The following is a 25,442-nucleotide window of genomic DNA, read 5'->3' as shown; positions in this document are numbered from 1 at the left end:
TGTGAGCATTTAAACAAAAACAGCTTTAAAAGTACAATGTGTTATTCACTTCTGTTCCAGCTTTTGAATATTTAATAACCTTCATTGACATTTCATCACCATCTGGTATTAATATCAATACATTTTACATATACTGCTCATCAGTGATTTGGGTTATCCAATTATTACAGTAACTTTACTATTAAAAAGTCTATTTGTTTATTTAAGAAGTTCAAAAACGGTTTTGGTTTCAAATGATGAAAATACTTGCAATTCTTTTTTCTAAATAATTATGTGAATTAACGCATTTCTTTCATTGAAATTCCTGAACAGAATAAAATAATAAGACAAATAAATAACCCTCCTTCCCAGCCAAAACCCTTGCCTTAAATGAAGTTACACGAAATATTATTAAAGATGACACTCGGCTTAATGTTTTTACTAAATATGCAGTCAGTTTTTATTTTGTGTTAGTAGACGTTTTTTAAACATTTTATATACATTAACACTAAATGACAATTTTTGGAGACACCCTGTATTAAGAAACTTATACACTATATGAGTGTTTGGCACCGCCCTAGGGATTCAAATCTCTAAATTTGGAGACATGAAATTCAAAATTTTGATAGACGGCTTTTTTCTTTCTTTATATGCAGTCAGTTTTTATTCAGTATCAGCTGAAGTAAAGAAGACGATTTAAAAAAAACCCAATAATTGCATTAACACTACATGTACCAGTATAAGCCAATTTTGATCCCGCCCTAGAATATGAACCCTGCCTCGGGGGAACGAATTTTAAAATTTTTGTAGAGGATTTCCTGGTTAACATAATTATGAAGTCAGTTTTTCTCACATATGTGTGTTAGTAGAGAAAGTGATTTTTAAACATTATTGCATTTGCGCTATATCTATATGGCCATAACCCCCCCCCCCCCCTAACGGCCTAAACCACTGACCAAGGGCCATGAATTTCTCAATTTGGGTAGAGGAGTTCGTGGACATGAAAACCACGCATTCAGTTTGAGGGAGGAGAGAAGATTTTTGAAAATTTAGCTTTGTTTGCATATTGGGCCCCGCTCGTGGCGACCCGAGCTGTTTACCGTTAATTAATTAATAAAATCTTAAGGATTTCCCCCTTACCTTTCAACATTAGTGTACAATATGTAGGTTAAGGAAAATGAAAACTACAATAAACTTATTAAATTTCGTCTGATCCTAATAAACTTTGCGGGTGAACATCTTCAAATGGTGTTTAACTATGTACAAATTTCCAATTTATCACTACTTCATGCAAAAGGAAAAAATTATATATGGGGGGGGGGGGAAACAAAACTGCATCTACAGACAGACGGACAGGGTGAACTCAATATACCCCCTAAACTTCGTTTGAGGGAGGGGGCATAAAAATTTGATTTGCTAATGGTTTAATATTTACAGAAGGGTTATCTAAAATCACATGGCAGTTGATCCAAAACTTACGACTTCGAACTATTCAAAAATTCAAAACTGTTGGTTTTTCTACTTTTAATAAATATATGTAGTTATCATAAAGATTTAAAAACAGATGTGCACAAATTTGAACAAAAAATAAAACCTATCTTTATATATTTCTATAATAATATACAAGTTGCATGGTTAACATGTGTTATAATTAGTGGATACAAATCATCTGGACTTCATTCTACAGTACTTGTTTATCATGGTACAAGTGCAAGTCGCACTCGCTGTTACCATCATAGCCATGCAAAGAAATATCATATCTTAGATATGGCCAAAATATGAATGGATGCAAAAGATTGAGATTGTTCGTTACTTTCTGCCCTAACCTCAATTTTTTCTACTTCGAAGTTTTTTCATGGAACAGTTGATACCAGGGGAAGAGGAGTGTATTGCATCCCTTTGATTTTTTGGTGAAAGACAAGGGAAATCTGTGGATTGTTTTTCATGACGTTTGAAATTTTTAGATTTCTGATTATTTTTGGTGGACAAATGTTTCTCACTACGAGTATCAGTACCAGCTGTATTGTCTTCTTTCTTTGTGACATCAATATGGTCCAAATTTCTGCCACTGTTACCTTTCAATGATGACTGATTTTTTTCCAGATCCTGATGTTCAGTTCCATCTTGCTTTCGAAATTTTACTTTTCTATCAGAATTTACGAAGTTTTTCTGCTTTTTTTGTTTCACATCCATACATTCTAAGGATGACCTGTAGTCCAGAGACTTTCTCTGTCTGTTTCTTATTTTGTACTTAGGTCCTCTAGTTTTGCGTTTATTTGGACTTGAGAAATTGAACTGAATATCTTCATCAATCTGAGCTGCTTTATCACTGACCAAAAAACACTGAAACTCATCACCATCGTCCAACTTTCTTCTTTTCTTTGTTCTGTTAAGTTGATTTTCTGTTAAACTTTCAGGAATTGATTTAAGTCTTTTTCTTCGCAAAGGGGAACCAAGTGGTTCTGCTAATGATTCCTCTTCTTGACACGCAGACTTAGTCCTGAAAGACATTTGTCGATTTGAGAATTGAGTATCTATGAAGTCCACAAAACCAGTATCCCATGAAGAGTCAGATCGTTTGCCAGGAGAGGAAAATATTTCTGGTAATACATCTATGGCTTCATTTTCAGGTACATTTACCTCTGCTTTCTCTTGCTCTATCTCCCATTCATGATCAGAATTTTCTTCAAGCTCCACTTCATTTATTTCAATAAATGATGCATCGCTACAAAGTGAGCTATGTCCAGTTAAATCTCCTTTTTCAAATCCTTCAAAGTTTGACTCCGAGTCACTATCATGCAAAAGTTTATTGACACTCCTATCACTTAACACAGACCAGCTGCCATTCAGTCTTATTCTCTTTTTACCTTTAGGAGTACTGCCTTTGGCATTTCTCCAGATCAAAGGTGATGACATTCCACGAGGAGTTACACATTTTGAAAGTCTTGAAGGTGACTTTGACTTGGGAGTTCTCACAAGTGATTTACCATTGTCCTTGCTGATGTCTTTCTCCACAGCTTGATAAATAATCTGTCTTTTTAAATTTGATTGCTTTTTGTGTGATATCTGCTTTGAAGGAACTCCATCTGAAAGAACAGACTCAATACTTTGGGAATCTTTTTCACTTTCTTTACCATTGCCAGAAAGTTTCTCTGGTGTTTTCTTGTTAGCAGTTGGATACTTAAGTTTTTCTAGTTTTCTTGGTTTTGAAGTACTGAAGTTCTCCTCAATACATTTTGAATTCCTTCTTTTGTTCCACCGCTTCCTTTTATTTGACCTTGGTGTCACGCTTAACCCACTTTTTGGACTGGCAACAATGGGGGTGGTTTGTTCCACTTTATATAAGCCATTTCTTTTCTTTGGAGTTGAAGTGTTGATCTTTTTGGGAGATGTATAACACGAGGGGGAATCACTCAAATTGTTTTGTCCTTTGCCATCCAACACTAAAGAACTATTTGAGCACGAGTTCCTTTCTTGCACTTTTGTTGTTATATCTTTCAGCTCACGATCAACAATAGATTGTCTCTGATTTGTGGACCGTAAACGGTGAACTCTATCTATGTAACACAAAGACTTCTCTACATCTGCCTCTATTGTATCGTCTTTGTCCTTGGGAATTTCCACAGTCAAAGGAATTTTCATATTTGCACAAGTATTTTGTGATTCACATTTTTCGTTGGTAATGCGTTCTTGATTTCCAGAGAGACAAATTTTGCTAGGGAGTTGGGAAGAATGACTGACATTATTCAATTCCAAATCCATTGTTTTTAATGCAGTTTTTTGTTCATATTTTGCCTCTTCCTTTCTAATAAAATCTTTATCACTTACTACAGAAGTCTCTTTATTTTCTGTCAATTGTTCTTCTTCATCACAAGTGAAATCTTTTTCAGTCTTTCCTGAAGACTTTCTTTTAGCTGATTCTCTCCTTAATATCATGTTGTCCTCTTTAATATCTGCATCCTCCCTTCTATTTTGTGGAAGCTTTTTCAAGTCACATTTGTCTTGTAAATCTTCATCTGAAATGCATCGTATTGATTTTCGTAATCTTTTAGAATACTTGACAACATCTTGACAAGTTTCTTCATTGGTTTTTTGCAATTTACAGATTTGGTCGCTATTTTGTTTATCCATCTTCACTTTTTTCTGCATGTATGTTGGTTGTTTCAAGTTTGCTGATCCTGTCTGCATTGTCTCCTCAGAAACTCTATTGTTTAAATTTTCTTCAAGTGTTATTTTATCTGAAGCCTCGGCTATGTTTTCATCTGTTTGTTCATCAGGTCTACCTTCCCTGTTCACGAGTTGGAATCGAGAGGAACGCCTTGGAGATTTCTTTACCAAGAATTTTTCATTGTTCAAGCTTTTTTCCTTTTCAAAGACATCTGTCTTTTTCACAGTTCCAACTCTCCTTTCTAAGACACACTCTTCTTCATTCAATTGTGTATGAGTGCTTTTCTTCTCAGAAGACTTTTCTGACAAAAATGTTTTTTTTCTTAAATTGCATTGTAACACAGGAGATTGCTCAAAGGAAGCTTCGATTTTGAGGGGAGACCTGCATGTCTTTTCAGAATGTGTTTTTAGCAAGTGATCACTTTTTAGGGAAATATTGCTTATTACTTTTTCATTTTTAGGTAAAGAATTTAAATTCATGAAACAGAGGGAACTTTGCTCCAAATTCTTTTCAGCACTGTTTTTCAAATGTTTCACACAAACAGGCCCTTCGTTTTCCATCTTAGCCTTTACAGATTGTTCACCATCTTTATCAAATTCTTTTGTTTTTTTATGTGAACAAGTACTTTTCACATCACTTTTTTCTAAAACCTTTGTTTCACTGACTTGACTAGATGATCCCTGAATAAATAAAAAATTCCTCGTCCTCGCTGGCACATAGTGCTTCTCAAGTTGCATGTCAATTTCAGCACTTCTTCGAACTTGTCTGTTTTTTCGTATTTCATGCTCCATGTTGTCTTTAAGCAATTTGCTTTGATCATTTTCATTTGCTTTAAGCCAGATTTCCTTGGGACTACGACTGCTTCTGCGCTGTACTTCCGAATTAACAATCTTGATTGTTGTTTTTTTGGAGGAATTCTGCAAATTTCTGGGTGTAGATTTAACTGTCGTTTCCTTTCTGCACTTTACCTCTCTACTGAAAAATATAATGCAAGCTAATCATGTTTAATCCACTAAAATATATCGTCAATTCTTGTACATGAGAAACTAATTAACGTTTATTGTTTGGACTTAATATTTCTCAAAGGTTTTGATAACAATCTATTCTTTTATCCAATGCATGCTTTAAGCAAGGCCAGCATTTTTTTCATTTTTAGGTTTACGAACAACAAAATTGTAAAGTTCTGTTGGAGGAAAAATTTGTTGACATCATCTTTATTCTAATAATATTAAATGAATTGCAACTTAATGATTGTGGTGTGTAACTGCATCAAGTGTAGCATGACTTGTAGCATGTGAAACATATTACTGAAAAAGTACAATAAAATACCTAAGACATGCAGCTTTGATATTACATGTTGCTATATTCCTTTGTCATTTTATAGGGATCGAGTCATCTATCATTATAAGAATCTTTAGTTATAATTGTAATTGTAAACATTAATTGTAATTGTAATTGTAAACATTTTAACTAGGTACAAAGTTTTCCAATTTATTTGTTAAGGGTAAACTTCGTCTATACCAATAAAACAAAATTTCATATTAAATGGTTGAAATAAGGAATGCTATACATAAATGTATAGTCAGAGGTGTTAAGCATGGACATCATCATTAGATGATGTTGCTTTAGAATATGTTAACTTTCTTTAAGCAAATGATTTTAGAATTTCATTTTATTCAGCGTTTTGGATTCTCGAGTGACTGGTTCCTTTCAACTTTGCAACACATCGACATGCATTAATTACATATTGGTCTGACAAGATAGTTTGATCTTTTTAGTTGTTGATCTCGGCATTTTATAGCCCTGCGAACAAATTTCAGACCAAACATAGGCATTAATCACAAGAACCTCAGCTCCATACATTTTCTCGCGCCATATTAGACACAAAATTGTTGCCTTACAATATCGATCCCGATAATGAAATCTCGATCCTTAACCAAAAAAAATCTTGATCTGGTCAAAAATTTGCTGTCGGGGAAAAAAAAGGTCTTTTTGTAATTTTTTTTTTTTTCTTATTACTCAGAAAACTGAGCGGCGGGTTTGTAAACTTAAAAATCAAAAAATGATGGCCTAAATGTTCATACACCAGTTTGTTTTACCTATGAGATCCACTGACAATGCTACAGTGCTGCTGCAAAACACGTTGCAAGAATGTTGCCTCATTAGGACCTGAATTAATTAGAGAGTCCAAAGCATGGTAATGTTTCTTTTCCCTGATGAACTCTTTGTGTTGTTCTTCTGCCACATGCTAAAAGAAAGTAAATTACAACAAATATTAATCATCAGCCCCTTACTAGATACCTCTGTATAAAATAGGTTCAATAGTATAGTTTTCCTATAGTGTCATAATAAAGCAACACTGAAGCAATTGGTTGACACATGTTAAGAGGGGTGTAATGATATACTACATCAGGATTTTCATGAAATTCTATTTTTTTCAAAATAGTTATGCTGACAAACTGTGTCAGGAGTTTATTCATGAAATACCAAACTTGTAAACTCAAAAGTGGGCAAATTTCTCAGAAAAAAAACCATCAAAATCAAAACTGTCTGCAAATATGCACATCAAAATATTACGGTACGTCTATATTAACTACAAATTTTCATGCTATTCCATTTAATAGATTCAGAGGACTTGTGCTGAAAAATTGTATAATTAAATATATGTTTGCCAAACTTATCTATCATACATATTATGGACCAAAAACATGAAAGTCTAACAGACACACAAACGGATGTATAAATGGATAGATAGACTAAGAGATAGACCAATGTGATGATTCAACTTTCTTAACTTCTGCTTTTGTCTCTCTGAGAAATCATGACATTACAAAATCATTTTATAACGATGACTTCAAGAACTTTGAAAAACAACTATAAAATGAGGATGAAATGTCATCTCATTATTAAAAGATAATGCACATATTAATTTTGTTAATTGTGTGTCCACTTCCTTAGACCAGCAAAGAAAATTCAGTACAGGTGGAGTCCTAATGGACTAGACTAGACAAGTGCTTTATCTTAATTCTATTGGAATCTACATGTATATTGGAATTTTAGACTACTAGACAATTTTTTTTTCTATCTTAAAAAGTCTTTTGATATTTCAAAGACAGACGCAGAGCATACAAATTTTTCTGGTGTTTGAAGTTACATTTTAAATTGCAATACACTAACATTGTTTTATTTCAACAGTTTTACTGTTTAAACCAATATGATAAAGTTAATTTCTTTATTCTTAATTCTCCAATAATTAGGAAAGGAATTTTTGATAACATTTTATTTTGAAACTGTTTTATTTATCAATACCATGAAAAATCTATCAAGTAAGTATACAATACATTTCTTCAGTTCACAAGAGGACATGTAACAGAAAACCTTTAAGACAAGAAAGAAGATTTGGGGAAAAAAGGCATGGTTACTTGTCCAAATTGACAAGCAAGAATAAAAAGTTAATGTAGAGTCCTGTATGTAATTCGAAATATATCATAAACACTTAATTATGGTAAATGATTTACTGATCAAGCAATGGCAAATTCTGCATCACCTACTTTTGTCAAATTGTCGTATTTAGTTTCACAGCATTCACAATAGCCTTTCTTCTTCTCTTGGAGTCGCTTCATTTCCTTTCTTCGGCGCAGTTCACCAGCAGTGACAATGCGAACACCTCCTACAATGCTGGAATTCAGACGTTGTTTTCTGCAATGAAAACAGATGCTATATAAGAATCATTTCTAATGTATTCTTATGTGCATTAGTAGTACATGTATCTAATCTGGTATTATAGAAATCCAAGTCTATGAAAAAGATGTACATGCATAATGAATAAAGAATTTGTCTGTTGTTTTTTTGGCAATATTGTATTTTTGGCAATATATGATGAATATGATAAATATCAAAGACAAAAGTTCAATAATAACAAAATCCTTAGAGTAAAAATATATCAATACTTGTGTGAGGACTTTGAACTCTCCTGTGTTTTGGTCGACTCCTTGTGTTTAGATTTTGTGGTTGGAGTTTTAGCAGGTTCTAGAGGAATCAGGCCTATCCTGTCCCCCCTCTCCTCCCTAGACCTCTCCCCTCCCAGTGAGGTCCCATCAAATGGGCAGGTGCCCCGTGGAGTCTCCACATTAGCATGAGGCCAAAGGTCCACCTGCTGGTACACCACCTTGTACTGTCTTGTTGTGGATTCAAGTTTCAGGTAAGGGGGCTTAAGTTTCTTGACTATAAAATAAAAGAATGAGACATTAAAAAGTGTAAACAATGAAGACTTCTTAAATTAAATAAAAGTTTTAAAAACAAATATCTACGTTTACATCTATTCAAATGTTCTTGTTCCTTTAATAGAACATACTTATTGTAAAACTTAAATGAATAATAGCTAAAATTGTGACGTCTACACCAGAGACTTTGCTAACATTATTATGACATCACAATAACGTCGTTACTTTGGTAAGTTGTAAAACATCTGAAGATGAAAATGAAAGCGCTTATGTTTTACTCGGATTTAATTTATATATATATATATATATATATATATATATATATATATATATATATATATATATATATACACACACACACACACACACACACACACACACACACACATATATATATATCATAACCTACTAATGTGTATTATATATCATTTAATGGGTATTTTATACATGTAGGTTAATTTTCTATAATTTTCACAAGTTTTATTAATCTATAAAATTTGAACATGCAATTATTCTTAGCAATAAAAAATAAACAAGTTAAACTTTTTGTATAGGAAATGTAAATGTATTTAACATCCCGTGAAATCATTCCATCTCTTGCTGAAAAAAACCTAGATTATCTTTTTAATGCTAATTGTTCTGCTTTAGTTCAGATATAAGAAAGGCATAGTATTTAATTGTCGGGATCAAAATTTAATGTAGTGAAATGGAGTAAAATACAATGGGGCTTTCTATAAAGATGGATTCACTGCTGTATAGAAAGATCCTGATGGTACAATAGGTCAAATTTACAAATTGAGCCACTGAATTTCACCTGAATTTTACGCATCTCCTAAATATTTTACTTCTGAGATTCTGTATCTGATGACAAATGAGTAGTTATGATGTATGAGGTCTGCTGGTAGAATATTGTATCCGTTAGTGTTTCATAAAAGAAACTTTATGAAAGTTAAATGTGCCATTTGATTTAAATAATTTATGCATTTTCCATTTGGTAAAAAATAAAAAATTTGAAAAAGTGAGTTCACTTAAAATATTGTAAAAGTACATAGCAGTAAAAACTTGAAATTTAATTAAAATAATTACATGTAGAATTATCTTTTAATAGGATTCCAAAGAATTTTCTTCTCACATTTCATAGAAATGAATAGTGTATTTTCTTTCTAATAAAATCATTTTTATATTTAATTTTGTTTATTTATTTGTTGAATTTTCTATCATTTATAATGTTTATTTCACCACATACATGTACCAATTCAGACTACCTTTAAATCAAAAATTTCTATTGGCCATTGACAAAAAAAGACGCCTGACCATCCAATGAAAACAAATACACCGAGTTTAATTGACAGGTAAAGCGAGGTGCATGTTATGTGTGCTGGTTGTACACTGACGACTAGTCTCAGTTATTGTTGTAAATTTAAAAAAAAACATGCTTATCAAGACATGACCGTATCACTAAAAGTTGATTTATGTTTGTTTCTGTGGAAGTCATGTTTTGTTAATTGTATATAATATTTTTAAGCATGGCGAATTTTAATAGTGTGCTGAATGTATAAAAACTTTATATTAAGTAGTCTTCCTGTAATAGCATTCTTGTGTTCGTTGAAAATTAATACAATTTGCTAAAAGATAGTACGTACATGCATATATCATTTTTTCTAGATTTATTTTTGTAAGTATACCTACACAAGTGTAAAATACCAAACACAAACAATTTGGAGAAATGTAAATCTGATGAACATTTAACAGGGTCCTCGCACACTTTGCTCAAAATGACTTACACCATCACTCTTTGCCTGAAATGCTGCACGCTTTGCTCGAAACACTAAACGGTTTACATGAGACATATCTCAAATGAAAGTCGCTCACTTTTTTGGTGTAGTAGTATGTTTCAGGGTCTGTAAATTAAAGCTATCCAAAAAGTAAATCTATCCCTTTCAAGCCACCCTCCTTTTTCTTTTTTCTGTTAAAAACATTGTTACCAACATTATAAAACACAATCACAACTACAATTCTAAGTAATCAAATGTTAATAGAGGACACACCTTTGTAACTTCCACGAAGATTGCTTCCTTTGGTCTGAAACAATAATAAAACTTTTTAAGTAGAAATTCAGCACAAACAATGTAACATGTGTATTTTTATTCATTATAAAGCCATTGATGCACAGGATTATTAAAATGTAATGAATGGATTCTCTATGATGTTAAAAAATCCTAATAATCCCAAACTTGCTTATTAACATCCATAATAAGGTACAAGAAAAAAAAACCACTAGTCAACGACAATGCGGAACTGGTATGAGATGACATGAAGTTTATACACATCAGAAATGAAACATCTACTGTTCAAAATATATTTCTTTAAATCATTTGTTGGTTTTATACCTAAATATTTTCATATTCCAGTGTCTTTGTCTATGAAAACACTAGGAATCGATTTTGGACAATACAGTCCAATAAATTCAAACGATGTATTGTTGGGGCGCAAGTGGGGTTTGCATTATAATTTTCAGCATTTTTAGTTTTAAAATTATAATACGAAGTATGCAAACCCTGCTTCAGCCCAACAATACCATACAATAATAAATATAAGTAATAAGAAATCATTCTTTAAATATTATGAGGTGATAATTTTGGTCGGGGCTTGGTCAAATCTATTATAAAGACCTTCGGGCTTTATTGGATTTGATCACGCCCCGACCGAAATTATCACCTCAAAATTCTCATAGACTGATTCCTTATTCCTCAAATAAAACAAATTTATATCTAGTAGTGCTATGCCCCCCTTTTTATTCTTTTTTAATTACATCTTTTTAATATCATAGTAATATCATAAATGAAGACATCAAAGTCTTTGTAAAGATGGGATTTTTGAAAACGTAAGTTACATAACTGATGTTTAAAATGTGATTGTTGTGTGTTGTTTCCTCATATATTTAGACAAATCTAATTTGCACAGCAAAAGATAAAGACTGTAGCAAAAGTTTCAATACTTTTTCATCCTTCTATTATTAAACAAAACACAATAAGTTTTGTATATTTTTGTTTCTTATTTCTATTCTAAAACAAGTATTTCTAATTGTGCACTCGTTAAATGTTGAATGATGTAGAATCATAAGTTTGTAATTGTTTTTCAATCTAATCATTAGTAATCATGCATCATAAAAGTTCGGGTAGATCATTTGGGAATCAGAATTGTGGGTGCAGATTGTCAACAATAATGTTGTAACAACTATACCAATAGTCAAAGTCATAATATTAGGGCTCCTATAGGTTTGAATTAATTATCAATACTTTTATCATTCATGCAGAGTTTTATCTTACCTTAATATTAGTATTCACTGGAGGAAGTTTGGAAATTTCTCGCTGGATCCACTTCAAAGCCACTTTGAAAATATAATTAGTAGACTACCAATATCAGTCAGAAAGTTTTTGAACATGTCAACTTTTCAAGGTAAAAAGAGTCAACAATGAGATATTATTTAAAATACAATATAAAAGTCACATTAAATATTCCAATCAATACAGATCACTAATGGTATATTATGTTTTTGATGATGATTCTTACCATCTAAAGTTATAATCTTAATTCCCCAGTTTTCAGCATTAGTCAACACAGGATTTGTCTGAAAATAAATATTTCAAAATGTTTTTCAAAAGGTGTGAGCATTTTCAGGGTATGAACACTCAAAGAAGCAAAATAAAACAAGAGATGTTTGTGAAACACTTATGCCCCCCTCCCTTGGAAACATCCACAAAGAAATTGAGCGTAAACTGCAAATTTTTTTAAGTCCAAGGGGCATAACTCTGTCAATTGCTCGATCGAATCCAATATCAAACTTGACCTAGATATTATTAAGATAAACCTGCATACCAAATTTTATATTAATATGTGCACCCTCTGTGAAGAAAATGAGCGGAAACTGCAAATAACTCGAATTTTTCTAAGTCCAAGGGCCATAACTCTGTTGAAAATTGTTCGATCGTACCCAATATTAAATTTGACCTAGATATTATCATGATAAACCTGTATACCAAATTTCATTTCAATATGTTTATCCTATGCGAAGAAAATGAGCAAACTGCAAATAATTCGAATTTTTTTAAGTCCAATTAAGGGCCATAACTCTGTTGAAAATTGCTCAAATTATCAAACTTGACCTAGATATTATCATGATAAACCTGTACATGTATACCAAATTTCATTTTAATATGTTTATCCTTTGCAAAGAAAATGAATGGAAACTGTTGGTGGACCAACCAACAGACCGACAGACAGCAGCAAAGCAATGTGCCCTCCCTTCTTTGAAGGGGGGCATAATTATTAATCAATTTAGGGCAAATTAGAACTGCGCGTATAAACATGGTATACACAAACATGGTATACACAGGAAGAGAAAACAAATGTCATTCATTTTCTTACATCCAATCTGGGGCCTCAATTTAGATGATTGACAGGGGTACACTGACCAGGTAAATTTGAAGGCGGTGCTTATTTTCTCGGTCTTTAAATGAAATGAAATCAAAATTAAAATGTTAGAATAATTTGTCATTTCCCCCTTTAACAAGCTTCAACTTGCTAGCCAGGCAACAGCTACCTACATGCAGGCCTCAATTAAATTTGTTGTGTAATGAAGCATTCACAAGATCCTGGTTAATCCGTGAATTTTATCCTGAGAAATGTTTTTTTTTTTACATAATGGAGTTTCTAAACTTCAATTATTTTAATCTCTAATTTAGTACATACAACACTGTTCTACCAGTATTTGCTTATATCATTTACATTGTTAACAAGAACAATGTAGACCTAAATCAATACCGGATGTCTATAAGTCAAACCAATATTGTAAAATCCAGATTGTGAAGAAGTGCAATAATTTTGATCTTTCATAATAAGATGAACGACACCTAGATTCTTTGTTACTTATATTGTTTTTACAACAAACACCCTGGCATGGTTGACTCATTCTAGAAATAAAAAAATAATCAGTTTTCTCACTTAAAAGAGAGTGTCACTGTGTGGATATTTTGTGGATATATCAATAACCCATCTACTGTGACAGGTGATCACTTGACAAGGGCTGTGTAATTTTGTGCAATATACCAACAAAATGTGCGAGAGTTGGCCGAAGAGTATGCAGAAATCATATATGTAATACCTTTCTATAAATACCTTCTCATTAACTGACCATTTTATTTAGCAGGCCTAACAAAAACAACAAAAATGATCTTGTATAAAAGATGATGCCAGCGATGATCCATCACACAAGGAGACAGCCATTTTTTAACATATGAGTTACACTGGTTCATTAATAAAACTTCTAGAAGTGTTTTTGTGACCTATATTTAAGTGAACCTTTTTTCCAAAGCAGACAGACACACATCTTTGCTAGCCAAGGTTTACTGATCCGCACTGCTTCTCTTAAACCCTTGGCATATCGTGCTATCAAAAGTGGGGGTTTTTATCCCTGGATTTTGATTGGGGTTTACTGATACTGTTCGACCAATCAAAAAATGCAAAGCATATCTTATTTAATCAACAATGTTTTCCTACTGTTTATTCACGAGTGTCTCCAACACAAATAGCTCAAAACCTTTATTTTTCTAGTCTTTCTGTTTGAGCCTTAATGATGCATGTATCATTCAATGGTGCAATAACAAGTACACCAAATTGTTTATCAACAAAGGCATACACTCGTAGATTGAGGATTTCCCAACTGTTTTCCACTTCCAGTCTTTCACTTTTCAAATTAATTCAATTTATATGTAACATTTCACATATTCCTATTTATTGAATACACTGGGCATTAAAACTTTCTTCCAACTTGTCAATGCCAATGTCTACAAAGACTGCCATTTCTGCAACAGGTACATATATAGTACAGCATCTTTCATCATTTGGCTGATTTAAAAATAGGATAAGAGAGCACCTGACAAAAAAAAATCCTGACTTTTGATAGCACGATATGCCAAGATTTTGTGGGAATCGGTGCGGATCAGAAAACCTTAACTAGCGAAGATGACAAACACAGTAAATTGATATCTTCAGTAATACAATCCTGTAAAAAAAGTGTTCAGTTGGTGGTAAAAGCTAGAACTGGTCAGGAAAATTAAATAAAACAAACCTTTTTTTTCTTTGGCCAAATAACAAAATACTGGAGACGAACATAATGAAACATAATGTATGTAAAAACATCAATACCAACCTCTTTAGTGACAGCTCTTTTTGCAATAGCTTTCCCTCTGGTAACCTAAATTAATATATATTAATAATTAAAAATCATTCCAAAAATACATGTCCCCTACTGAATAATTATCCCCGTAACTATATTATCCCCATAACCTAACCTAATTTATTATTTCCTCATTAATCTTTTGATCTATAAAATATGCTTAATATTGAATAGGTTTCAAAGAGAAAATTCTTCATTTAATTGTTGGTTTACAATGCAAAACTAGAAGAACTTTCATAATGGGACTTAAACAAATTCAGGGCTCAATTCATATGGGGACATTGTCAACATTTCTTTATTTAAAGTGACTATGATAATTGAAACATGAAACTTTATATATAAAGAGATACCTACCCATAAACAAGTATTTTTAAAAGTAAACTACAGTTACAGTCAAACGAAAGAGTGAATGTCAACTTAGCATAAATTTAGACAATATTGCCAAAACATTTATGGACCAATGGGTATCAGGAATCATGATTTTTTTTATGTTCCCCTTATCCTACAGATGTTACATCATATTTTACTCAAGACTGGCCAAGTAGTTTCTCTGAAACAGCTGAAAATGATCAAAAGTTTATGATCAACTTACAATGGACAGCAATAGGACAAGTGAGTGACTAAGGTAATCTTAAAAGTGCCATATTGTGTTGTGCAGATATGAAACATCTGGCTTTTGCTGTATCCATCTGGAAGAATTCTTTCATACTTTCGAAATACACACTTCAAAATGAAATGCACCAGCAATAGCGATATAATAAAAGCTTTGGCAATATTACAAGTCATCTTCATACATGTGACCTATATACATAGTTCAAAATTACTGCACAAACTTTGACCAAAAGCACTCTGTGGGTGTATGAGCCAGATTGGACTAAGGGGAGAGAAGATATGCTCTGGACAAGAGATCTCGGATGAACAGATGGTCAGTAGAACAGACTGATCTCTATAGGTCGCCCGCAGAGCGGGGCCCAATAACTGTAAAGTAAAGTATATATACATACTGACTCTAGTGGAGGTATGGATCCAGAGGCAGGGGAAGGAGATGGACCACAGTTAAATGGACTAGGAGTGGAGACGATAGATGGACTCTCAGGTGACTGGAAGGGTTCACGTTTGTCAGGTTTCGATGTACGGTTACTGGTAATGACATAATTGATATCTTTGTGGAAAAACTCATCAGCCCTCTGTAAAAGGAGAAGATCTGAAGATGAGGTTTAATGAACATGTACTGCATAAGCCATTCAAAAAATTCCAAAAAAGCATGATTATTAAATATTGGAATCATATTATCTATGTGTATTGAGAAGCCAGCAATTTTCATAAACAAGCAAGATATTTTGACAGTACATACTTCTTTAAATTCTATAAAATCAAAGGTGCAAGTAATATTCTATGGACTTAACTCTATTAGGCATTAGTACATGTAGTTATTAGGTTATTTCTTATTCAGATAAAAATTCAACAGTTCCAAAAGTGAACCCTAGCTTTTCACTCAAATCACCTTACATGTATCTGCAACACAAGTTAATTTTTTTCCCCAGATATTTTTGTTTTTAAGACACATGTCATCTGATATAACTACATGCATTAAAAAGTGCTATTCTATACAGCCTTAACTGATAAAAATTGTTTAAGACTTAAACTTGCATGGTCTCGGCAACCTCCGTTTTTGGAGGATAGATTTTTATCCTCCAAAATCAGAGGATAGATGCTTGCACCCCTGGTGGATATTTAAAAATGAAAGGCAATTAACTCTATTTATAATGACCCAAAATGTCAGACAATTAAAAAATCGCCTTTTCCATTGATAACTATTGATAATATTTAATAAATATTCAAGAAAAATGATTAGAAGGCTGCTTTTAAATAAAAACTATTTTAAGGTAAAGATCGACTCTCACTTTTTTATTTAAACAATAAACATATCAAATATTCGGCATTTGATATTTATAAATTAATGGTATCATTTTGATGATTAAACTTTGACAATGTCTTTTTGTGTTGAGGGGTTAGTTTTTCATAATAAAAATGTAACAGTTTACAATCATTCATTAAGGAAACATGGTTACAAAGTTCCTAAGATATGCAAACATTTACTTTGTCATCTTTTTGAAAGATGAATTAACATAAAAATTTTGTAATTTTATTTAAAAGAAACAGTAAATAGTCTCGGTCATTTGTAAAACTGAGCACCAGAACTTTTTAATCATATTGTAAAATTACTAGAATTTCAAATTGGCTTTAATTTCCATATGGTCTGGTGCTTGCATATTTTCAAAAATGGAGGATAAATTCACCCACAATGCAGTGTGACTTTCTATATATGGTAAAAATTCGGCCGCCATCTTGAAATTGAGCTATCCACCAACACTGGATCTTGCCTTGACCTGTTGAACCATTAGACTTGTTGGGAAGTAAAACCCAGGGGCACACGTAAACAAAATTTGCAAATTTATCATAAAGTGATGTCACAAGTTGCAGAGGATATGTGCGCCAAACAACTTCTATTGTTCAAGTGATACAGGGAGGGAATGGGCTAAAATATCAATCTCACCTTAGGAAACTTGCACTCTTATTCTTAAAGTTTATATTATTAACTACACAGTTTCTATATATTATTTCACATTTTATACTGTATTACGAATGAATAATAATCATAGGTCTACCGCTCCAAGTCTTTTGATGTCTTCTTTGATTGACCGACATTGCGACTTTTCCTTAACATCTACAAATATGGATTTTCCATTCAACGGTAGCTTTTCTTTCTTCTCCACAAAGTTCAGCTTTCGTCGTCCCTTCGGACTGGTGCCACCTGGAATTGACAATGTTCATTTACAGGCATAAAAAAAATTAAGATTTATAATTTGAAACTCCCCCTCTATCTCATTGTTTATGAACAGATATAAAAACTAGAACTGCCCTATGGGACTAACACACCTGCAAGACTAATTTCAAATGGGACAAATAAATGAATTAAATAATAAAGGTTTGCGACATATACCTAAAAAAAATTCTAGAATTGTAAAAAAAATATTCAGTTAACAAAAAAAATCAAAATTGTCAGAACTTCGCTGCAAATACATATGTATTATGTAATATTGAAATACATAAATTTCTGCATCTGATATTTTTTTTTATTTTAAGGGGTTCTAAATCTATTCTTAATCCTGTTGTTTAATACATTAAAGCTATACACGCTATAATTTGCGTCAATTTTGAATAAAGGGGAAAATGTGTGTGTTTGATTACTAATAAAAGTTACCTTTATGCTGTTAATTGTAATGCTCAATTCGATCACATAACAAATATATCAAATATTAAACAATAAAAAATATTTATTTTCCTGCCAGGAAAGTAATGCCTCCTCGTGAATATCAATCTATCACGTGATATCGACAGCTAAATTTAGTCTATCATACCACAACTGGTGAAGGGTCAACATCTTCATAATTGTGATAGTTTCACAAAGGAAAGGATATTTTCAGTAAAGCATAAATTTGTCCGATATACGAGTACAAACAAAAGAAAAAAATACAAGCCTGTGAGTAGATATGAATACTTCCTTTAAAAAAATGACGTAGACCTGTGTTTTTCCCTATGTGCTATTTATAGATCCTATAAGTGTTAATGCAGAAGTAAGGGTATCGTGAATGACAAACGCATTTTACTCAGTATACATGTATGTATTTCAAATTAACAAATGTTAAGCATATTAAAAATCAAGTTTGATATTTAATTAGGCAAACAATAACAACCACCTAGTTCTCCGCGGACATGCGCAATGAGGTCGGTTTCGCTCTTCCTTCATCAATATTCATGAAAAGGTATATTTTCCTGGCAGGAAAATAAACAATTAACAATCTATATCTTTGTAACGAGATGGAATTCACCATTGTAATTTACAGATTAAGGATAACTTTTTTAAGTAGACAACCACTTGCGTTTTCACTGTCATTCAAAATTGACGTAAATTATAGCGTGTATAGCTTTAATGTTGGTGCTGACCTGTTTAAATTTAATGATAGCAACATATTCAGGGATCTGGGTCTTTTTTCAACTAAAAAGAATTAATTCATTTTGGGTATGAAACTATAGGAAACTATCACTGCCAAATAAAAAAAAAAAATCTGGTGTAGAATGTTATAGGAAGTTGCGATAGAGATTGCAACTTGCAACTCTTGGTGGTATTAAAATATTATAATGTGTTTAGTAAACATTTATGTCTATTATTGATGATATTCAAGCTTTTTATTAAAAAATGATAAAAAGAGGATTAGATATAGATTGCTGCAATATTAATTGCTGGTATAGTATTGCAATAAATCAGGGTTTCGTGATTATGACAATGATCATACTCTGAAAACAGTATGATAATTATAAAGCATTAAACTTGGTTAAAGGACGTTTCAGAGAGAGCAGGTCTATGGGATGAAGTTAACAATGATGTAAGATATGTGTATACTATCATTCCAGCTGCACACACCCTAACGGTGTCCGGTCAAGTTGTACACAGACCAACTCGTATACAGGTCAACTCGTATACAAAATTTCCGCATAAAAAAATGAAAGTCAACTCGTTTACAAAAAAATGCCCGTATACCTAACCGAAAGTCAACTCGTATACAATTATTCCCGTATAGTTAACCGAAAGTCAACTCGTATTCAAAAAATCACCATAATATGAAAGTCAACTCGTATACAAAAAGTTAGAAACAAAATGTGAAAGTAATTGAAAAGTAAATTAAAACACTTGGTTTCTTGTAATAAAATTTCTTTATATATTGCTTCCGTAATTCAGCGTAAAAAGGACATATCAGAATAAAATGGATGTTATCAACTATTACAAAGATTGCAAAATTCATACATGTATAATTGTGCATTATCATTAAACTCGGTAACAATGTAAAATTACAACAAAACAATTAACGATAATTAATTGTGTCAATCCAATCATTATTATTTGGTAATTATTTCTACACATCAAAACAATAATTGTTAAAACAACAAGCGCGGTATTTCTTGCTTCTCCAAACCGATGACTTCTCAAAGGCTAATTAAGATACTCCTCATTATTTTGTTTGAAAAAAAAAAATATATCCAACTTTCCGCTTTATATGTCATTTCCCAAACTTCTTTCACCATGGTACGACACCTGTGTGTACCCTGTCGATGAACTGTAAGTAATATACCATTGATTAATAAGTTAAAAATTTGTTTATTCATATAATGAGTGAAAAATGAAAAGTGGATATAAAAGTCCGTATGAAATTTCTTTAAATAATTATATATATATATATATGTGAATATTCAATAAAAACATATTTAAAACTAGAACTGTCCTAATGGGACTAATACCCCCGCAAGGCTAATTTCAAATAGGACAAATAATTTAATTGAATAATAAAGGTTTGGAACACATACAAAAAAAAAAATTCTAGAATTGTAAAAAAAAAATTAGTTAACAAAGAAAAATTAAAATTAAAATTGTCAGAATTTCACTGTAAATACATATCTATAACAGTAATACATTTGCAAATTTATGTATCTGATGATATTTTTTTTTTAATTTAATTGATTTAAAGAAATATCAACAAAATGACAATAACCCATCCCTTTGCAGTAACTGGAAATACCAGTAGCCAAGCAATGCTCTTCTGTTGATAAAACTTTCAATATCTTTCTAATATTAACAGTCTTGACAGATGCAATTAGTTGTTTCAAATTTTCCTCACTTTCTCTTATGGCACAATGGAACCCCATATCAGAAAATTGATCCCATAGGACTATGATTTTCTTTGATGAGCTTGTTAAATTTAATATACTCCCAAAACATTACCATAATTACCATACTATGTAAAAATATGTAAAAAAGAAAATTTAATATTACAAACAATTTTAAAAGTGCCAAAACACTACAATCATATCAGTAATTTTGAATTTCATTTAAATTAATGCCCAATAGGGTCACTTCATCAATTTACTTGACAAATAAATTTAAACAACTTCTAAAAATAGTTTAACTTCTTTATTAATAATGATATTATTTATTTCCTTATAATGATAGAAACTTTTGGTTTACATGAAACAGTTTTAAAAAAGCCCCAAAACCATCACCCGTTTTACAGATTATCAATTTTCCCCTAAACACATGCTCCATCTGAACCATGGCTCAGATAATTGCTCCCTTGGGACAAATGAATTCAGCCACACTTGTCTTTGATGTTCTCATTAGCTCCTAAGAATTTATCATTGACAAACAAAAACTTTGCATTGTCAGTTGATAGAATACTTATAAAAAATATTTTTTTTTATTAATTAAGACATAAAGACAAAAAACCTCCATCTGGATGTATTTATATAAATATATTTTAGAGTGTTTTAATACTATTAATTAATTAATAAAATATGTAAGGATTACCTCCCTTACTTTTCAACATTAGTGTACAATATATAGAATAAGGAAAATGAAAATTGTCATAAATTCATTAAATCTTGTCTGATCTTAAAAAAAATTGAAGGTGCACGTCTTCAGATGGTGTTCAACATATGTCCAAATTTTCAAACTGTTCCATGCAGTAATAAAAAATTCTATAGGGGGGACAAAGTTGCGTCTACAGACAGACGGACAGACGGACAAGGTGAAACCAATATACCCCCCTAAACTTTGTTTGCGGGGGTATAATTAAATACACAGATATACGGCTAGCAATCTATTGCCTACTTAAAAAAGACATACTGGTTAATTAAACTAATTAATATTGGAGTTGACTTTCGGTTTAGTATATGGGATTTTTTTGTATACGAGTTGACTTTCGGTTTAGCATACCTATTTTATATGAAGAATTATTCTTTAGTTTTTTTCATGCAGAAATTTTTGTATACGAGTTGACTTTTGTTTTTTTATGCGGAAAATTTTGTATACGAGTTGACCTGTATACGAGTTGGTCTGTGTACGACTTGACTGTAAATCACCCTAACAGTTGCACTGTAAAACATATCAAATCTCTGTAACAGAAAGTTGGGAAATGATTTTAATATTACCGTAATATTAAGTAAAAGGCTAGAGGAATTCTGAATCTATCAATACTGATCTTTTAACTAAATTTAAAATCTGTCTGATCTTTTAACTGATCTAAAAATCTGTCCAGGTTTTCTTTTTTTAACAAATCTTGAAAAATGTCGATATCAATGAAATATATTATAGTTAAAAGAAAAAATAAGACATACTTATAAAAAAATGAGGCCTAAGCGTTTATATACACATGCTCACATCACATGCACCATCAGGTTGGGACCAATCTCCCAAATGGATATATTATTCTGTATGGGGTATAATATTTCAAATGGGAAATAAATTTGAAGTCCCAAAAATGGATAATTTTCATTTTGCTAAAAATTAGTCAATTCTGCATTAGAACTTGTCAGATGAAATATAACTTTTGGCAGAGTTCTTGAAATCTTTCGGTCCTGTCGGCAAGACCGATTAAAATAACCAAGGACCGATTACTTGAGGTTGCCTGTCAGTCCAAATGACCGGTAAAAGTTGACAGGGGGACTTTCGAAAACAAGACTAAATTTCGTACAAAAGCAACGAAGTTGATGCAAACTATTCTGGGTAATCTCTGAGGAGATCCGAATGCATACAATAAATCAAGAGGATTTGTCGCGGATTTTTGGCTCTCTCTAGACTGATTATACGTTTTCGGAACATTTCAGTACTAATGAATATAATTTACGTCACTTAAAATGTAAACTTCCGATGCTTTCAATAAGTTTGGCGAGTGTTTAGTACATATCAACAAGGTGTGTTTATAATGCAACTAACAGATGTATAGTCATGCGATAGGAATAAGGCTTTCGATCATTTTCCAACATAGATATAGTCAGAAATCACTTGGAGAAATTGGAGAACTTGTTTAAAACATAGCGTGAACCGATGGCCCCCTATAAATCCAAGATGGCGAGTGTCGTCTTTTTTACGTTTTTTATGTATATAAATACACTTTTTACACATTGAAACAGGGTTTTAAGTTATTGTTTTCATTGTAATACACAGAAATACACACAAAAATACTAATTTTATAATCATTTATGTCTTCGGGAGTAAATAATAAGAACTCCACTATCCTACAACTAAGACCCAGTGTGGCATGATGTTTGCAGAAAGAAAAAGAGAACGAGAAAGAAAGATAAAAAAGGAAAGTTGATGAGAGAGAGGGAAGGCAGTTAAAATTAATGAAGTGATAAATAATAATATGAACGTGAGAACCCAAAATGTGAAAGTTAAGAGGAATCATATCAGGAAAAATTGAGAGAAATTGGGAGGCTTGTAAGTTAAGAACGGAATGAATTGATAATAAAATTCAAATAAAGTTAATTCATCTTTCTATTAAATTATTTTGGACTGATAGAAATTTGTCCGGACTGACAAAATTAATATTGTTTACCAAAACAGAGTTCTTGAAATCTTTTTTCTGCTGTCAGTCATTTGGACTGACTACCATCTGAAGTTTGTCAGTCCGGACAAATATCAGTCATATTAATATCTCGGGACTGGTCAAACGATGAAATTAATGACTACTTGTTACTAGTTGTTAGGTTTTAAATATATTAGAATTATTTTAATAAATTATGACATACAATTTAAAAACAAAGATGATATTGCTAATTGGCAAGACCAATACACTTCAGCTCATATAACACGTTACCTTTTTTCGTATCATTTTTCATGCTGATTTTTTTGTGCGAAAGCCACTAAGTAAGTGTAGCATAAATCATTCAAATCCATTTTTGAGAAACATTTCACAGTACACGTTTTGCAACTAATGAAAGATATATCTTAGAAAGATTAACATTTTATCATTCAATGTTTTCTGACTTTTCACTAATTTTGATTATTTTCAGTCCAAATAACCGCGCGAATATCAGATTCGCAGAAGGCAATGGATTTGTTTCTGATTGGATAAAATTCATCTAGAGAAATACTCAACCGGATAAAAACGGATTTAACGTACGTGTATGATTGTGCTTTTTGTGATCATTTATTGAAGGAAATGTTATTCAACAAGCTCCAATCATCATTTCATCATTTGATTTTCATTTTTTTTAAATACTCAACCGTTCTACCAGACAAGAGTTAATTAACCGACAACTTCGGTATAATAAATTAATTATGGTTTGGAGATATCCAGAAGTTAACTTGAACCAATAACGTTATGTACATATATTTATTTTCCTACTTATTTGAATGGTTGAGTTTAACTTTATTTGTTTGTTATCATATACCAATTAAACCTATTTCATAAATTTCAACAGTACTGAAAGAAATAACAATAATTAAACCATTGATTAACACACCATCACATACGTATAGTTTTTTGGTGCTTATTCCCAATTAAATGGTTTTCTATAGTTTTTCATTGTTGATTTTCAATTTTTAAATGTAAAATTCGACTTGCTGTTTTCGTCTATGTCGAAAGCGCCCGCTTATTGATTTGGATGCATAAATAAGGACACTTCATCGCCTACACCAATATATATATATATATATATATATATATATATATATATATATATATATATATATATATATATATATATATATATATATATATATATATATATATATATATATATATATATATATATATATATATATATATATATATATATATATATATATATATATAACACCTCTTTCTTCATTTGCTGTTGACCAGGGCAATGTCGTCGACGTACAGTAGAATTATTGGAATATCTTAGTTTCACCCACGGCTATTCCGTGGTCTTGAAACGACTAGATAATTTAAAATATTGCGAATAATGTAGGTGATAGGTTATAGCCTTAACTGATTGTTTGACACCAGTTGAAAAATCGAACTACACAGTTATGGGATTGTAAACTTTCCCATATTATTTAGTAGTACATGTAATTTGTAAAGGGGCATTTCTCAATCAGTGAAACCAAAAGGCTTCTTAAGGTCAACGAAAACTACGTTAACACCAAGCAAATTCTTCCAGCCTTATGTTTATTATCGGTACTGAAAAGTTTGCTACTGGACAGGAGTAATTACTTTGAGAAGGACATTATAAAAACTGTGTGAGTACAAGAAACAACAAGAACACCCCGGTATATGTTACTTTTATAGAGAAATTACGAGATTTATCTTAATTGTTTCAAAACATTCTAATTCCTCCAATTATCACATTTAAATTAACATCTGCATCACTTATTGCAAAAGGGAAAAATCAATATTATTGGAGACAGGAAAGACGCCTTATGATTATTCAGTTTTGATTCAATGATAGATACTTCATTGGAAGTCGACCTATGATAATAAGTTTTAGAAATTTTGTTCTTCCTCTTTTTTTCTTGTTTTATTCACTTACATGTTCTTTACGGACGCTGTTTGAGATTTGACACATATATTGCATGTAGATTTTCCATAGACGTACACGCAGATTGTCATAAAAGACAGAGGTGTTAATTACCCAACACACACTCATAAATACACCGAGAATTAACCAATACTTTATTCCGTCTTCATACTGAACATGGAGGACTTGGTAGTCATCATCATTGTTCCTATCATCATCATTGTCGTTTCCGCCATCGTGTGTGTCATTTGCAACAGAAACTGCACCAACAAACTTGACATCAACTTTTCCACGACTCGAAACAGCACAGCATAAACCCGAAGGTAAATATGCTTTTAAATTAATGTTTGAGATATAAGTACCTATAAGATCTTTTAGACTACTATATAAAACCTACTTTCTGTCAGAAGTAGGCACGTAATGATAGAGGGACCATCTTTCTTAAATTTACATA

The 25,442-nt window shown here is 31.7% G+C and overlaps 1 protein-coding gene across 2 annotated transcripts; it reads right to left on the bottom strand.

Moving 5' to 3' along the window:
• Positions 1 to 1,488: 1,488 nt before the first annotated feature.
• Positions 1,489 to 23,538, bottom strand: LOC105330887 (TATA element modulatory factor). 2 transcript variants are annotated; one of them, XM_034452865.2, is made up of 11 exons: positions 23,320 to 23,538; positions 17,278 to 17,423; positions 15,613 to 15,795; positions 14,582 to 14,626; positions 11,944 to 12,001; positions 11,700 to 11,761; positions 10,419 to 10,452; positions 8,098 to 8,371; positions 7,699 to 7,846; positions 6,247 to 6,395; positions 1,489 to 5,122 (listed from the first exon to the last, which is right to left on the bottom strand). In XM_034452865.2, exons 1-11 carry the CDS (start codon positions 23,339 to 23,341, stop codon positions 1,807 to 1,809), a joined length of 4,437 nt encoding a protein of 1,478 aa, XP_034308756.2. In that variant the 5' UTR covers positions 23,342 to 23,538; the 3' UTR covers positions 1,489 to 1,806. The 2 variants fall into 2 exon arrangements, with proteins under 2 accessions (XP_034308756.2, XP_034308757.2); XM_034452866.2 differs by having other exon boundaries at positions 1,489 to 5,119.
• Positions 23,539 to 25,442: the final 1,904 nt, after the last annotated feature.

Source organism: Magallana gigas, chromosome 10 (assembly GCF_963853765.1).
Source record: "Magallana gigas chromosome 10, xbMagGiga1.1, whole genome shotgun sequence".
Taxonomy (NCBI): Eukaryota; Metazoa; Mollusca; class Bivalvia; order Ostreida; family Ostreidae; genus Magallana; species Magallana gigas.
This window is presented reverse-complemented; position numbering and strand designations above follow the sequence as displayed.